The sequence below is a fragment of the Carcharhinus amblyrhynchos genome, chromosome 27 (genome assembly GCF_965287045.1).
Source record: "Carcharhinus amblyrhynchos chromosome 27, sCarAmb.v2.hapA, whole genome shotgun sequence".
NCBI classification, from domain to species: domain Eukaryota; kingdom Metazoa; phylum Chordata; class Chondrichthyes; order Carcharhiniformes; family Carcharhinidae; genus Carcharhinus; species Carcharhinus amblyrhynchos.
In genome coordinates this window covers 19962446-19979917 of record NC_137350.1, presented here as the reverse complement: position 1 = coordinate 19979917, position 17472 = coordinate 19962446, and the positions used below count along the sequence as shown (strand labels likewise).

General features: G+C 43.4%; 1 protein-coding gene across 1 annotated transcript in view; it reads right to left on the bottom strand.

Moving 5' to 3' along the window:
- Positions 1 to 17472, bottom strand: part of itga3b (integrin, alpha 3b) — a 175081-nt gene that overhangs the window by 63167 nt on the left and 94442 nt on the right. Inside the window, exons 5-7 of the mRNA XM_080213818.1 lie at positions 15189 to 15293; positions 11676 to 11880; positions 2784 to 2977 (exon numbers count right to left, since the gene is read on the bottom strand). Of these exons, the coding sequence (XP_080069944.1) occupies positions 2784 to 2977; positions 11676 to 11880; positions 15189 to 15293 (504 nt within the window). The remainder of the gene's footprint in view (positions 1 to 2783; positions 2978 to 11675; positions 11881 to 15188; positions 15294 to 17472) is intronic.

The window sequence follows — 17472 nt, the reverse complement described above, 5'->3', positions numbered from 1 at the left end:
AACGCAGCCCTCACCACTGAAAACCCGTGGCGAGGGTGCGGCATCGAAGGGACAATAAGATCACACTGGTGTAAATAGCAGTGAGATTTCAGCACATGTCTATGCATCCAGATGAACGCAGTCAGAAGTCTCACAACACCAGGTTAAAGTTCAACAGGTTTATTTGGTAGCAAGCACCACGAGCTTTGGGGGCTTTGCCTCTTCGTTGGGTGAGTGGGGAGTTCTGACCACAAACATGGCATATAAAGGCACAAACTCAGTTTACAGAATACTGACCAGAATGTGAATCACTTTAGAAATATTTTAGAGTGGCCATCACACAAAATGCAATAATATTCAGGGTCTGGTGCATTCGGAGGTGCTTCAATACAATCAACGAAACGTTACAGACATTTCAAAAAGGTAGTTACAAATGGTGCAAAGTTATTATTGGGGAGAATTAAGGATTGAACAGAGAACCCTAGCCACTGTATTCTGGTTTACTGAGATATACCACATACTGGTCCATCTACCAAAGATGGGCACATATAGATTTTCAGATGATGGATCAGGCTATAAACCGACATTTCATACCTCAACAGACATTGAAAATGACTTTCACTTTGTACAACTGACCTGGATTCAAAATGGCTCTGATTCTGCACTGGTTAAATATCATAAACTGACTGTTCGACTCAACATAAACCTGGAACCAGACACTGTTAGTCACAGATTCACCCATGGAAAGGGTTATAATGAACCACTGCTCTGCCTCTGCTCACAGACCAGAACCAGGTTTTAATTCCAGATCCAGACAGTAATGGGGAGTCAGTACCTCAACACATCAATCATCTGAGATGTTTTGAATGTAAGGAGATGATTTGTTCCACTGATTTGTACCAAACAGCTAGAAGAAGTTGGTGGCCCAGGACCACATACAGACCATACATAAACCAAGGACTTTCAGACCTGTGCACATAGAATCCCTACAGTGCAGAAAGAGACCATTCAGCCCATTGAATCTCCACCGACAACAATCCCACCCAGGGCCTAGCCCCACAAGCTCATGCATTTACCCTGCTCATCCCTCTGAAACGAAAGATCAATTTATCATGGCCAATCAACCTAACCTGCACATTTTTGGACTGTGGGAGGAAACTGAAGCACCTGGAGGAAACCCATCCATTCATGGGAAGAATGTGCAATCTCCACACAGACAATCACCCAAGGCCGGCATTGAACTTGAGTCCCTGGCGCTGTGAAGCAGCAGTGCTAACCATCTGCTGCAACCCAAGATGCAAACTTTAGCCCGATTGTAATAAATGTCCTACATTGCACAGGAAACAGACAGCAATAACTAATTCTAACCCTATGTGTGTGTTCTATGGCCTGAAGAGTCTAAAAATTCCTAAAGAAAGGGAAAGGCCAGTAAGAAAGCTTAAGTTGTTTTTCCTTTTTCTCTTCTGGAAAAAAAAGGACTGTGAAAGTGGATGAGAGAAAAAGGAGAGTGAGAAAGAATGGAAGAAAAGAGGAGGGAAATCACGAGAGACCGAAAAAAGGGAGTGAAGGTGAAACAAGGGAGAGGTAGAACGGATGAGAGAGAGAGAGAGAGAGACAGACAGACAGACAGACAGAGCGCGAGAGAAAAAAAAAGATTGGAAAGAGGAGAGAAATCAAGAGAAAGGGGGGATCAGAAAGAGCACAAGGTGAGAAATAGGAAAGAGGAGAGAGTGCAAGGGAGAGAAAATAGAGAAGAAAAGGAAGGAGACAACATACATGATAAAGGAAAAAAAAGCAGATTTCGAGAGACAGGGGTGCAGGGAGAAAAGAAATATCAGAAAGAGAAAGCACAAGAAAAAAGGTGAGGGAAAAAATAGAGAGATGGAGAAAGAGAAAGAAACTAAGAAGCAGGTGGTGGGTGGTTTGGAACGTTTGTTCAAACCCAAATTAAATCACTTCTGTGGTTGAAAGTAATAGCTGCTCCAATCATACTTGGCTGATTCTCAGAAGGAGAAAATAATGTGCGTACTAAAAAAATCCAATACAATTTTTAAAAAAAAACAACCTCCCCCCAGCGACCAATTTTCATTGCTTTTTTCTGGTGTTAACAAGCCAATACTAGACCCGCAATGAGATCATAACAAGCCAATACCAGCCTTGTAATGGGGTTATAACAGACCAATAGCAGCCTCACAATAGGCTTGTAACAGGCAAATACCAGCCTCGCAATGGGGTCATAACAGGCCAACACAACCTCACAAAAGGGTCATTACAGGCTTCACAACGGGGTCGTTACAGGCTAATACCAGTCTCATATTGGAGTGAGAAGGCTTTATGACTTTTTTAACACTGACAACGTGGCTGCTTCCATTTTGAAATGGGTTTATTTGTATCTGTCCAAAGAAACAGACCTGTTTAAATAAGAAAATAATCAGGGTTCTGCAATGTATATAGCATCCTAATGGTCACCTGTGTCATAGCAATACTGGAGATGCTATCAGAATGCTCAATTAACTTTGTGGCCATAGAAGAGCAGGATAGACAGGGCCTCCAAATTGTGGGAACCTCTTCAGCAATTAAACAGGTGGCCTACTTGAAATGGGGATTACCATCCTCTCCAGCTCCAAGAATTTTGACTGGGAGTTTCCCAATGAGAGTTTTGAGATTTCTGAACTTAGCCCATACACAGTTTTAGTCCTATGAATTTCTAAGAGAATTTGCAAGGACAATCAGCGACATAAATGCTGCGGTACAAGGATTACAGTGCAATGTATTTCATTTCTGAAATAGCTCAATCATCTCACCTTGAAATCCGTCTTGATTAATGTCCCCAATACTACTGACGACATGACCAAACATGGAGCCCAGTGAGCCATTTAACATCAGTGTGTGTTTGTCTGGGAATGTTCCTGCTTCATTCATGTAAATATACACAGCCCCACTGATCTCTTTCTTGTGGTCAAAGTAGTGAGGAGCCCCGATAATTAGGTCTTGCCAGCTGTTTGGAAAAGCAAAATAAAATCACTTCATTAAAGCAATGTCCACATACTAACTAAATTATCTCCATACTTTAGAGAATAGCCTAGCATGAACAGAGCTCAGCAGGGGCTGTTTACCTGATATGAACAAAGAAATGCAATGAGATTTTCATAGAACTACATGAGTTTTTATGACAATGGTTTCATAGTCATCATTAGATTTTTAATTCAAGATTTTTTTTGAATTCAAATTTCACCATCTTCCCGGGTCCCCACAGCAAACCAGCCTTCCATCCATCGACTCTGTCTACACTTCCCGCTGCCTCAGAAAAGTGACTAGCATAATTAAGGACCCCACGCACCCCAGACATTCTCTCTTCCACCTTCTTCTGTTGGGAAAAAGATACAAAAGTCTGAGGTCATGTACTGTCTGACTCAAGAACAGGATCTTCCCTGCTGCCAGCAGACTTTTGAATGGAGCTACCTTGCACTAAATTGATCTTTCTCTACACCTTAGCTATGACTTTAGAACGGAGTTGAGGAGGAACTTCTTCACTCAAAGGGTGGTGAATCTCTGGAATTCTCTGCCCGTTGAGGTGGTGGAGGCTGCCTCGCTAAATATTTTTAAGACGCAGGTTGATGGGTTTTTGATAAGAGAGGGGATTAAGGGTTATGGGGAGAGGGCAAGAATGTGGAACTGAGCCACGACAGATCAGCCATGATCTTACTGAATGGCGGGGCAGGCTCGAAGGGCCAGATGGCCTACTCCTGCTCCTATTTCTTATGTTCTTATGACTGTAACACTACATTCTGCACTGTCTCCTTTTCTTCTCTATGAGCAGTATGCTTTGTCTGTATAGCACACAAAAAAAATTATGCATCATGTAACAATAATAAATCAAATCACATCAAATGCATTAGCCTAGGTCTCTGCATTACAAGTCCAATGAAAGTACCTCTATACCATTACCATCCTTGATTTAAATGCTCGATATTTGATTTGAGGAGTATTTTACATGGTTATTTTCACTATGCGAGTTGCTTGTGCTTGAGGAGAATTTCATCAGCCAAACAATTTGATTGGTAGGTGAATATCCATTACAACCCATATAAATCAGATTATTGACTCAATTGATGGGATTTTCTGGCCACACTTTCCCCAAGGCCAGAACATCCGGCCCGAGGTCAACAGACATTTGCGTCATCCATGTCCCGTTTGCTACGATCCCCGTGGTGGGCAGGAGAGAAGAAGTTCACCCTTGCTTTTGCTGTGTTAACTGAGCTCAGCTGAGTAGCAAGTGGAGGTGGCTAATCTCAGTTCTGGGGAATGAGAACTCATCAGTTTAGGTTCCCAATACTAATCGTTATGTAGTAATTTCTGCTGCAACATGCATGCATGTCTGTGCATATGGAGCTTGTGTGTGTTTGAGTCTGTGTATATGTGTCTATGTGCATGAGTGTGCAAGCATATGAGTGTATGTGCCTGGAGCTTTGGGGGAGGGGGGTTTATATATCTGGGAGGTGTAAGCATGTATACAGTCAGACAAGAACAGCGTAATGATTAGCTATGGACAATCTCCCATAGTAAAATCATTGAAGACCACATTGACAAGGTTAAAGCTGCAGTTATATACCTGCAAGATTCAGGGCCTTCAAAAACAAATAATTTATATAGCGTCTATTACGGCCTGAAGAGACCTTAAGTTGTTTCACAAACAGTGAAATACTTTTTAAGTAGAGCCCTTTATAATGTGAAAGTCAATTAACACACATTTGTGTTTTTTCTTTCATTTCTCTTTTTTTGGGGGGTGTTGATTACAGCAGCTGTGGAGAGTTCTATTTGTTTTCCCCATTTACACCTCTGGATCCAACTTCTGCTCCTTCATTTATCCCACGACCATCCCCTCTTGCTTTGTGTTAGCTCCCTCTGCGTCATGCAAGACTGGATTGTCACCTTCCCAGTGGCCGGAGAAAAATCAGGAAATTTCCTGACTAAGGGAAAAGTGCCAATAAAGATATAAAGGTGAGATTTACATTCGGGGAGAGGGGGAGGGCTGGTCCACTGTCCCCAGAAAGAGTTCGGAGGAAGTCACAGGGTCTTCCAGCTGGGGATATGCTGGTTAAGAAGTCCAACTAGGTACTTTGGGATTTTATCCCAGTTATAATAGAAAACCCTCCATCCCTCAACTTCAGATACATTTCATGTCCCTCCCCACCCAACCCTCATGGTCATTCATACCCTCCATACCAAGCTATGCTCCTCCACCCATCCTCTGATTTCTCTACTCTCTATCCCAAGCAAGATACTTCCATGTCCATTCACCAACTGTACACTCTGTATGGAATCAATTAATCCTATAGTGACATAGGATGCCTTTTAAAAAGTCATTCACAAAAATTGCTTTTATTACTGCCCAATAAAACTAAACAATGTTTTCCTAGGAATTCAGGTGTTTCAGCACTCTAATGCATGCATTGTCTGTGCTCTCAGTCATCAGTGCAATGGATGAGTGCCCAGGAATCCATTAGAGTGCTGAGACAGATGCACCCTGTTTCTCGGTTAACAGGTCTTGCTCCCTGATCTATTCTGTCACGTTCACAATGTTTATTTACGCAACATAAAGAAGTTTCAAGTGCTTACAGTTTCTGCTGTTGACACTTCCAAGGGCCTGGATAATTTACACAATTTTAGTGGGCTATTATAAAACCATTTTGCATGGATGAATGATTTGTTTCTAAGACTTTTTTTAATACATTCTATATTGCTTATTGGTTCTGTACAGTGAATGGATCTGGAACTGCCAGAGCTTGGCATGGATGGTCTGAGATACCATGAGAGCTGGATGGAAGAGCATGGCCTGGCAAGAAAAGTATGAGGGGCCATAGTGGGTGAGAAGGTGGGCATAAGTTAACATTGAGGATGCAAAGGGCCATGGGTGATATGGGCAAGGCTTTTTGACCTTGCCTTTGAAAATGCTCCCTCATTCAGTCCATCGTTGATACCACTGAGATGCCATGAGCCACAAGTCCTTTAAGAGCTAGCCCGGCTCTGTGAAAAATGTTGAGGATTAGGACTCATCTATTTCCACAGTTAAAAATGAGCAGTAAAGTACTCCAGTTTCAACCGCACACACTCTCCCCTCCCGCCCATCCAACCCGTATGGTCAGGGCTTACAACGGATCCAGCCAGCAACCTTAAACCACACTGGCAAAAATTGTAAACCCGTGGAATGGAGGCATAAATCCGATATCTGGATCCCAGTCGTCATTTTCACCCCGCTGTGGAGTTTTTCTGACATCTGGAAAGTCCGGCCCATAATCGTTTTGCTTTCCACTCTATCACAGGCTTTCCCCTTTTCCACCACCTCCCACATTCATACTTGCTCAAAACCTCTTCTATCACTAACTTATTCCAGTCCTGATGAAAGGTTATCAACTGCAATTGTTAACTTCTCTCTCTACATATTGCTGCCAAAGCTACCTTTTAGAATTTCCTGCCTTTGTTACAGCTTTCTAACAGCACTTAAAGTTTATTTATTAGTGTCACAAGTAGGCTTACATGAACACTGCAATAAAATTACTGTGAAAATCCCCAAGTTGCCACACTCCGTTTGGGTACACTGGGAAAGAATTTAGCACAGCCAATGCATCTAACCAGCACATCTTTTGGACTGTGGGAGGAAACCGGAGCACTTGGAGGATCCCACGCAGGCACGGGGAGAACATGCAAACTCCGCACAGTGATCCAAGCTGGAAATCGAACCCAGGTCCCTGGCGCTGTGACTTAGCAGTGCTAAGCATTTTGCTTTGTATTAGCTCTTTGCAAGGTCTCAGACGCAGTAATGGTAGCAAATAGGCGAAAATCGGAGAGGGAAAACATAACAGATAATGAAAAGAATCATCAAACCTTCCAAAAAAGGAAAATCATTAACAGAACAATCAAGTGTTATGTGCCATCTGATACTGGGCTAGGAATAAATCCAGCTCACATTCCATTCCATTTTCTGAGAATGTTTCCTCTGCTAGATATTGCCAAGATAGCAAAGTTACAAACGGCTCGTGCTCTGCAGATGTAGTGTACAATGTAAGCTCATCAATAAAATACCTTTTTTTATTGTCTTGTGGGGTCTGGCTGTAAAAGTAAACTGTATGAAGTTGCAAGAAGAACAAACCACTTAAAGAGGAAATGTGCAACAAGTAAAATATAAATCAAATGTGACTGAACATATTTATGAGTCTGGTGCAGACACAATAAGCAGAAAATAAAATACAAAGACAGCAGGGTCCATTAACTGGTCTGCACTATTCTATTGACCAAATGTCAACTGAAACCGCCTCTTTGAGGTTGTGGAGAACAAGTTACTGGATCTGAATTACGTGTTACCTATTAGATGCTGTTCCTGCATTAGGTCTCGTTTTGGATGCCATGTTTTGGCTCTTTCCTATAGGCATCCAAAGAGACATTTTCTTCAGTGAAAATCTGCCAGTATTAGACAGATACCCTGCACACTCAAGGGTACTGCACTTCTAAGAGTCAGATGCTTGGATTTTTCATCTCCTGGATTATTTGTAGACCCCTAGTGGACTCCTAGCAGAGCAACAGACCGTAGGCTATGGACCACAGAAGGCTGTGGAGGCCAAGTCATTGAGTGCACTTAAGACAATGGATAGGTAGGCTCTTGATTGATAAAGGGATCAAAGGTTACGGGGAAAAAGCAGGAGAATGTGCTTCAGAAACTTAAGAGCCGTGATTGAATGGCAGAGCAGACTCAATGGGCCGAATGGTCTAATTCAGCTGCTATACCTTATGGTCAAATGAAGACTCGGCATTTGTACTTTGGCAATGGGAATACATGACAAAGCCAAATGGCAGGCTGCTTAGCGCAGCAGCAGAAACCATGGAAACCCCATGTATTACAAATTATCCTGACAAAAGCCCCTTTAAATAAAGTACCGCTTGTACTTGTCACATGTTCTTCAGTCTATCATCTTCCCCCAACCACCACCATTTCCCCAGAGACCATGCCCTTTTCCCAAAGTCCATCACACACCTTCCGGTCCAGAGGGGTCAACTAGCAGACTTATTGCTCCAGAAATAATCCAGCGCCTGAATGCTGTGGCGGCCATTGAGCAAAAGCTCAGGAAAATAAAGGAAATCGGGAATGTCCCCTTCCCACTTCTCAGTGCTAACGCTGCCATTGTGCCTGCTGTTTCTTGAGGCCCACTGAGAAAGAGAATTCTGAAGCAGCAGGACTTGGTGAAGATCTGGTCCTCCAGCCCTTTCTCCTCTCTCTTATACGTGGGGTTAAACTGCTATTTTCAGGCAAAGAGGAAAATCTTTCATGTCATGTTATAAAAAGGAATGATGGAAGAAACATGGCCGTCTTTATTTAGCTGTAATATCAACAAGCTCTTCCGCAAATACTCACACGGGCACCGGACATTCAAGTCATTACAAATTTTGGGATTTCCTAATTGTCGTTCAACGTTGCTTCCCGGTTAAAAGGGACTGAGGCAATAACATACTTCAGTCAGGAAGCACCAGCACTCCAAATATGGTCAAACATCTTATCCAGATGCTCATAAGAAAACAGCTGCCTGCAGCCTTCTTCTGAACTGTGCACCAAGTCTAAATAAAGACAAGTGCAAAAAAAAGGGAGGCCTATATGTGAGGCTGCTGTGTGTCCATCAACTTGTTGGAACGCAAGCAGATGGATTTTATTCACTCATGAGACAACCATCGCTGGCTGGCCGGCATTTATTGCCCATTCCTAGTTGCCCAAGGGCAGTTGAGAGTCAATCACATTGCTGTGGCTCTGGAGTCACACGTAGGCCTGACCATGTAAGGATCGCAGATTTCCTTCTCTAAACAACATTAGTGAGCCACATAAGTTTTTCCGACAATAGTTTCATGGTCATCAGGAAATTCTTCATTCCAGATGTATTTGTAATTGAATTCAAATTCCACCCTCTGCTGTGGCAGGATTCGAATTCGGATCCCCAGAGCATTAGCTGAGTTTCTGGGCTAATAGTCCAGCGATAACACCACGAGGCCATTGCCTGTCACAAATGCTCTCTTTTCTACTGCCACACTTCAAATGGGGACAAAACCAGTTCTCACGTGAAAACTGCTGTTCAAAGTTAATGGCCGGAATTCTCCATTCTTCAAATGTGAATTCCCGTTGATAGAGACGGGACCAGAGAATCTTGCTGAACCTTCCACCAGCAGGAAACACAGAAGTTTGGGGGGGGGGGGGGGGGGGGGGGTGGTGGAATCTCTCCCAATATTTTACTGTGATTAATCAATGTGCAATCTAATGCTGTTGTTCAGTTATACTGAGCGCAAGCGTCTCAATTTCAATTTCAGATCATAAAACTGCCACCTGAAGGTACATTTTGTGGCTATTTTGAAGATTGTGCAGCTCACAAAATTGCCCCCCAACTTCTTCTTCCAAGTGAAGACAGCAGTAACTTTGGCAGTTTTGCTTCTACCTCCTTGTTTCCCCAGACTAAAACGTCACACAGAGGACAAAACACTGCGGCCAGGATTTTCTGGCCCCACTGGAAATTCATGCTGAAAGGCAATGGAATTTTGGCAGCCTCTCCAGATTTTCTGTCCCGCCTGCCCTTGGTTACGCAGCCCACTCCCAATCCATCATCGGAGCGTGTGGTAAGCCGCTCACCCAGCACCATAGCAGATCCACACCTCTCACTCCTCTGCTCCAACAGGCTTATAATCATTTTACCAAATCTTCTTTGAAATTACTTCCTATTGTCACATGTCATGTGCAACGCAGAATACTAATCATTAGTTTCACAGGCCAGTGCAAAACCTCGGATTTTTTTTTGTTTAAGAATAGAAGTGGTTAGAACTACGAGGACGCTGTTTATTTCATGGCTGTAGAAGTCAGGTGATGCAAAAATTGGCCAAGATTCCAGAAACCCCTGAAAGATCACTGGGAGAACATATCTAGGCAGCTCCCCTGGTGGACCTCACACTTGCCATTGTCTGAACTCATTCTATACAAAACAAGGACAATAGGCCACCAGATTGTGTGACTCCAGAAACAGCTGAGAACAGGGAAGGACTAATGGAACTCATTGTGCACAGAGTGTGCTACGGACCACCAGTTTTAATGGATAACTTTGACTATGGGAGATCAAAGCTCCTATGTTAAAATGGATTGCCTCTCAATGCATACCAATAGTCAACTACAATAAAATTGGAATCCCTCTTGCAAAAAACTATGTTTATAAGCCTATCTTATTGTTACAGAAAAGTTTGCAGAACCTATAACGTCCAGATGATGATTTAGGAACGTAACATCATCTCTCACTGCCTGCTACTCTCAGATTCAGATACTACTTTTGTTTTATTTTTAGATTACAGCACAGAAATGGAGGCGTGTTTGTGTGTGTCAGCATTTTTACCTTTTTAAAAAGTTTTATATTTTACCTGAGTAAATTTTAACAACAAAATAAACTCCTTTGTGAACTGAGAGACTTGGCTGGTTTATTTCTTCATATACCTTTACACAGGAACGAGTACATCCTGAATTCAAAAATCACAACTTATTAAAAATTCAAACTCTGTTAAAACCAACTTCCTGGGATTGAAAGGAGAGGAATTTATTCACGACTCCAGACTTAATCGTAAATGAAAACCGTTTACTTATGTCGAGCTCCAATGAAGAAGCAACTGCTCCCTTTTATAAGGTTGGTGAATAAGTCATCAAATTTGAAAATAGGAGGAGGTGGCATAGTGGTATTGTCGCTGGACTAGTAATCTAGAGACCCAGGGTAGTGCTCTGGGGACTGAGGTTCGAATCCCACCACAGTAGATGGTGCAATTTGAATTCAATAAAAATCTGGAATTGAAAGTCTAATGATGACCGCAAAACCATTGTTGATTGTCAGAAAAACCCATCTGGCTCATTTAGGATCATAGAATCCCTACAGAGACCATTCGGCCCATCGTGTCTTCACCGTCAACAATCGCACCTATCGCAGTAACCCCACATATTTACCCTGCTAATTCCTTTAACCTATGCATCCCAAGCCACTAAGGGGTAATTAGCACGGTCAATGCACATAACCCGCACATTTTTGGATTGTGGGAGGAAACCTGGAGGAAATCCATGCAGACACAGGGAGAACATGCAGACTTCACACAAACAGTGACCCAAGCCGGGAATCGAACCCAGGTCCCCAGCGCTGTGAGGCAGCAGTGCTAAGCACTATGTCACCATTAGGGAAGGAAATCTGCCATTCTTACTGGTCTGGCCTACACGTGATTCCAGACCCAGTCTTAACGCCCATATCCCATGAATGAATAAAAAAAAACCTCAGAGACCTAGTTTAGTTTCAACTCTCTGATGGAAAGTCAAAGAACACCGAGGAAATGGGTTAAGAAAAGGCCAGCAACACAAGTTCCCATTGATTAATTGGTCTGAACTGCCTACTTCAAAGAACAGTACAGCACAGGAACAGGCCCTTTGGCCCTCCAAGCCTGTGCCCTAACTGAACTAAAAAAGACTTTCTGCCCTTTCTCAGTCCCTATTTCTCTATTCCCTCCCTATTCATGTACCCAACCAGATGCCACTTAAATGTTGCTGATGTGACACAAACACTCTGGGAAGAATACCATTCAACAGTATTCTGATGATCGTGACAGTTCATTCCCTCATCCAACAGGTTCGATAGCTCCACATTACCTACCTATCATTGTTAAGATCAGCAATGGCCACCGAACTCCCAAAGTAAGACCCCGTTTGGCTTCCCATGATAGCGTGCTCGATATTTAGGTTTTCTGTGCTCTGTCCAAGAATGAACACCGCCCCTGTGTGATTATGGCGGGGGCCACCTGCCACGTAACTGAACTGATCGCCATGTGTGACCCTCTTTCCAGCAGTGAGTGAGTATCCTACAGGGGAAGGAAAAGCTCAAGGTTAGCAATGAGGGCATTGAGTCAGCTCTACCTTGCTAAAGCATCAAGCGGCTAAGCCACACACACACACACACACACACACACACTAGAAAGATAATACGTTCAAGGTCCAGACTGTGTTGACTGGTTTCAGCTGGAGTTCCACAACAAGCCTCAGTGTATCCAGGTGAAGAAAGGCTCCATCAACAACCAGGGCATCCGATCCTAATCACTTCCCACCTGGCCCTGATGGAGCGTGAATGTGTATGGACATCTGGTGAACTTGACTGTGATGCCCCTGCAGTTGAACAGCCCCGATGTGGATATGCCGGCGTTGGACTGGGGTAAACACAGTAAAAAGTCTGACAACACCAGGTTTCAGTCCAACCGATTTATTTGATGGTAAACTCACTAGCTTTTGGGTTAGCCCCTTCGTCAGGTGAATGGAGAGTTCTGGCCTCAGACAGAGCACAGACAGTTTACAGATTACTGATTAGAATGCGAATCTTTACACCTAACCTGCTGTTCAAGTCCTAAAGTGGCTAACAATGTGTGTGGAAGGAGCACTGATCACAGGTTAAAGAGATGTGTATTGTCTCCAGACAGTACAGTAAGTGAGGTTTTGCAAACCCAGGCAAGTCACGGGGGTTACAGATAGTGCGACATGAACCCAAGATCCCTGTTGAGACCTTCCTCATGTGTGCGGAACTTGGCTATCAGTCTCTGTTCAGCGACTCTGCGCTGTCGTGTGTCGTGAAGGCCGCCTTGGAGAATGCTTACCCGAAGGTCAGAGGCTGAATGCCCGTGACCACTGAAGTGTTCACCAACAGGAAGGGAACAGTCTTGCCTGGTGATTGTCGAGCGATGTTCATTAATCTGTTGTCGTAGCGTCTGCATGGTCTCCCCAATGTACCATGCTTCGGGACATCCTTTCTTGCAACATATCAGGTAGACAATGTTGGCCGAGTTGCAAGAGTATTTACCGTGTGCCTGGTGGATGCTCCTTCTACTCACGTTGTTAGCCACTTTAAGACTTGAACAGCAGGTTAGGTGTAGATTCGCATTCTGATCAGTAATTTGTAAAACTGTCTGTGCTTTATATGCTCTGTCTGAGGCCAGAACTCTCCATTCACCTGATGAAGGGGCTAACCCGAAAGCTAGTGAGTTTACTATCAAATAAAATTGGTTGGACTGAAACCTGGTGTTGTCAGACTTTTTACTGTGTTGAACAGCCTGCCATTGCTCATTGTCTGGGACCCACACATGAAGTGCTGTCAAAATGGATGGCACTGAATAAAAAGGCAGCACATTTAGCAGAAAGTAGAAAGTGAATAAATTATCTAAAACAATGGAGAAACTACACAAAACAAATATTAAACAAAATAATTTAAAATGATAAGACAGGGAAGTGGACTGAAATCCCAATAGCTATGAATGTGAATGTAACTTCATTCAAGCAACCAAAGATCATTTACCTTTTGGCATGTTGAGTGGAGTTAATTGATCAGTTTATGTATGTGTACCGTTTGCAAATTAATTAAATTGAAGTTTTCAAATGTTTTTGGCAATGTCCAGACTTCATGATACTTACAACTCAAACTCAAGTTCTTTCATAGAAATCATAGAATCCTACATTGCAGAAGGAAGCCATTTAGCTCATTGAGTCTGCACCGACCACAATCCCACAAATTTAACCTGCTAATCCCGACACCAAGGTCAATTTAGCATGGCCAATCAACCTAACCCGCAAATCTTTGGACCGTGGGAGGAAACTGGAGTACCCGGAAGAAACCCACACAGACATGGGTAGAATGTGCAAACTCCAGACAAAAAGTGACCCAAGGCCGGAATTGAACCCAAGTCCCTGGTGCTGTGAGGCAGCAGTGCTAACCATCTGCTGCAACCCAAGATGCAAATTTTAGCCACTAAAATGACTTGCCATAGACGCCAGTCTACTTCTCTTCATTGAAAAATCAATGGGCCCCTTCGCTCATCAGGGAACCAGCAGTGTGGGGAAGAGTAAGAGAATTGGAGGTAAATCAGGAACCATTCATTAGTATGCATGCCCAATGAAAATCTGTTGGTTGATGGGTAAAGGAAAGACTGAGGAAATAGTGCAAGACTGCTTAGCGGTTAAAAGAAAAGGGTGGCATTGACAAGTTGGGCTGGAGAACATGTTTCCATGCTGTAAATCTCGATGGCTGCAATTAATTTTGAATTCAGTCAGATGGGTGTATGAGGAAGAGGGGAATATTTAAACAATCTATCTGAAGTTAGCAAGATAAAAAAGAGAATGTTTGGATAATCACTGATAATTTTTTAGATTTTATTGCATCAAGGGTTATGGGGAGAAAGTGGAAATAAAGCATTGAGATAGAGGGTCAGCCATGATCATATTAAATAGCGCAGTAGGACGGAAGAGCCGAATGGCCTACTCTTGCTCTTAGCTCCTAAGTTCCTAAAAGAAGTTGTGATAATAGAGGAAGACATCGGCAATGTTGAGAAATGAAAAACTTATATCTATCACACGATGCACGATTTCTTCCTGTGATCAGCCTCAGAGGTGTGAGTGTTGTATTAGCTATGTAGATTTATTTAAATGACAGTGGTTAGCAAAAAGGAACCCCAGTTATAAAAGTGTGTGTTGTCAGCAACGTTACCAACGTGGATGTGCAGGCTTCATCACTGGTCAGAGGAAGTAGTGAGATAATCATCATAGATTGCTGACAAAAAAAACATTAAGCTTCATGGACAAAAGCTCATTAACTGCAGTAGTGGAAGTAACCTCTCTCTGCAAGGGACATCATACTTTGAGAACTGTTGTTTCTGTTTGAAATCCTATCCCCATACAGTTTGATTTTCTGTAAGACATTTTTCTATGTAAAGTGCTTTGCATGGAAATTTAAAAATAAAATCCAAGGTTCCTTGGTAAGTTTACAAGGGAACTGGACTGACTGGGGAGGTACTGACCCAGACACATCAAACTAATGCCCAAACTCCCCAGAGTATGTCCAAGGCAGTTGAATTATTTTATCCACCTTCCCATGTCAGGGACATGGATGCCAAAAGAGCCATGGTCCCTTTCCCTGATCTCTCCAGTGAACCTTGGGGCATGAATGTGCTTGCTGGATGACAGTAGAATTGGTCTACATGTTTCGTTCACCCCAGCCCAGTTGAATTGGATGCTAAAACACAAAGAATGGTTAATGAATACAATCAGAAGGGTGACAATACCCTGGTATAAGTCAGAAAATACAGCAGAGGAGGGATAACATGGAGGAAGGTTTGATGAAACAGTGGCATACCTATGTAACTATGAGCTTTACCCACATCTTGAAGTAGGTAAGGGCCATCATCCAGTATATTGAGTTCCACAAACGTGATATTCTTTTGTGCAACCTGAACGGTTCCTGAAAAAGAAAGCAAAACGATCAGTCAAAAACTGGGCCCGCATTCAGGTGGCATTTTCTTGTGACAATGCACTGAAAGTACAGAACCAAGCACAAAGGAATCTGAAATGGGGTGGCACGGTGGTTAGCACTGCTCCCTCACAGCTCCAGGGAACTGGGTTCCATTTTGACCTTGGGTCACTGCATGGAGTTTGAACATTCTTCCTGTATCTGAGTGGGCTTCCTCCGGTTTTCTCCCACAGTCCAAAGATGTGCAGGTTAGGTTGACTGGCCATGCTAAATTGCTCCTCCGTACCAAAAAGATTAGCAGGCTAAATACATGGGGATAGGGCCTGGATGGGAATGTTGTCGGTGCAGACTCGATGGGCCAAATGGCCTCCTTTCGCACTATAGGGTTCCTATGAAATGATATGCAGTGTGATTCTAGCAAACATCATTACTCAGTGATGTGAACCATTTAAGTTCCAACTGTTGAACCTGAGGGTAGTATTTGCCTCGAATTGTATTTGTGTTTTTATTGGTTTGGTCAGCTTCAATACTAACACATCTATATGCACCAAGAAAAGGCATAGAATATCAAACAGGAAAAGCTAAGGTCAGCCTGTTTGGAGAGGATATGGCTTGATAGCCTGTTATATTGTCCCATGAAAGACTACGTCAAGTTTTAACTTGGCTCAGTGGTAGCAATGAACCAAGTCAAAAAAATCAAGCATCTTTCTAGGACCTGTGCGTGTAATATAAACTGTCACTTCAATGTAGGAGGGAGTGTTGTTGGAGGTTCTGTCTTCGCCTGCCCATTCAGAGCAATGGGATAGATCCTGGGACACTTATTTCTGGAAAAACAGCTAATTCTCTTTTCATGCCCAACATTCGTGCCTCGGCCGACCCCATCTATGCAGCAGTGACTTGGCAACAAGATCATCTCCCTCCCCATCTGGTGAGAGGAGCACACAGTGGCAGAGTGAACATTAAAACAGGAAGGGGAGGGTAAAGTTTTCCAAATTAAAAGGACCATCAACTAAGGTAAAGAAGTTCAGACTGACCTCACAAAATAAAACACAAAATGGAACCACAAGGTACACAGAATGCCCAGCCAGAGCTGCCTTCAGGTGGAACAGGTGTTTGTACACTTATGCTGAGTTGGAGGAAGTAAACACAGAATGGCTTTATTGCAACATTGGATGATATATGGTGCTCGAAGCAATTTCACAGCGCTACCCTTGTGGTTTTAGCCTGCAGGCCTGTGGTGTCTGCACGTAAACAATAGCTGACTTCATTGGATAATCTGAAGTTTAAGCTTATTTATTAGTGTCACAAGTAGGCTTACATTAATACTGCAATGAAGTTACTGTTGTTGGAACGTAACCAGTGACAACTTTGTATTAGATATAATGCGAGCAATGGTAACAAGCTGTAAGGGTCAGCTGACCCAGTAAACCACGGAACCAATTACAGAATGATGTAATGGTCAGCTGACCGGCTGACTCACTGTAAATAAGAACCTGTTGGGAATTCATAGAATCATAGAAACCCTACTGTGCAGAAAGAGGCCATTCGGCCCATCAAGTCTGCACCAACCACAATCCCATCCATGCCCTATCCCCACATCCCTGCATATTTTACCCACTAATCCCTCTAACTTATGCATCCCGGGACACAAAGGGGCAATTTAGCATGGCCAATTAACCTAACCCGCACATCTTCGGACGGTGGGAGGAAACCAGAGCATCCAGAGGAAACCCACACAGACACGGGGAGAATGTGCAAACTCCACACAGACAGTGACCCAAGCCGGGAATCGAACCCAGGTCCCTGGAGCTGTGGGGCAGCAGTGCTAACCACTGTGCTACCGTGCTGCCTACTTGGGGAACTTGGATGGGCCCAGGGCAAGGTTCCAAGTTTTGGAGTAATGAAATTAACTGGGGGAGTCTGTGGGAAGGCAAAGGAATGTCTGGTAAGTGACATGCTTTCAAAAGTGTGTTAACCAGGGTTCAGGATAAACATATTCCTCTTAGAGTGAAGGGCAAGGCTGGTAGAAGTAGGGAACCCTGGATGACTCGGGATATTGAGGCCCTGGTTAAGAAGAAGAAGGAGGCATATGACATGCATAAGCAGCTGGGGTCAAGTGAATCCCTTGGAGAGTATAGGGGGTGTCAGAGTAGAGTTAAGAGAGAGAAAT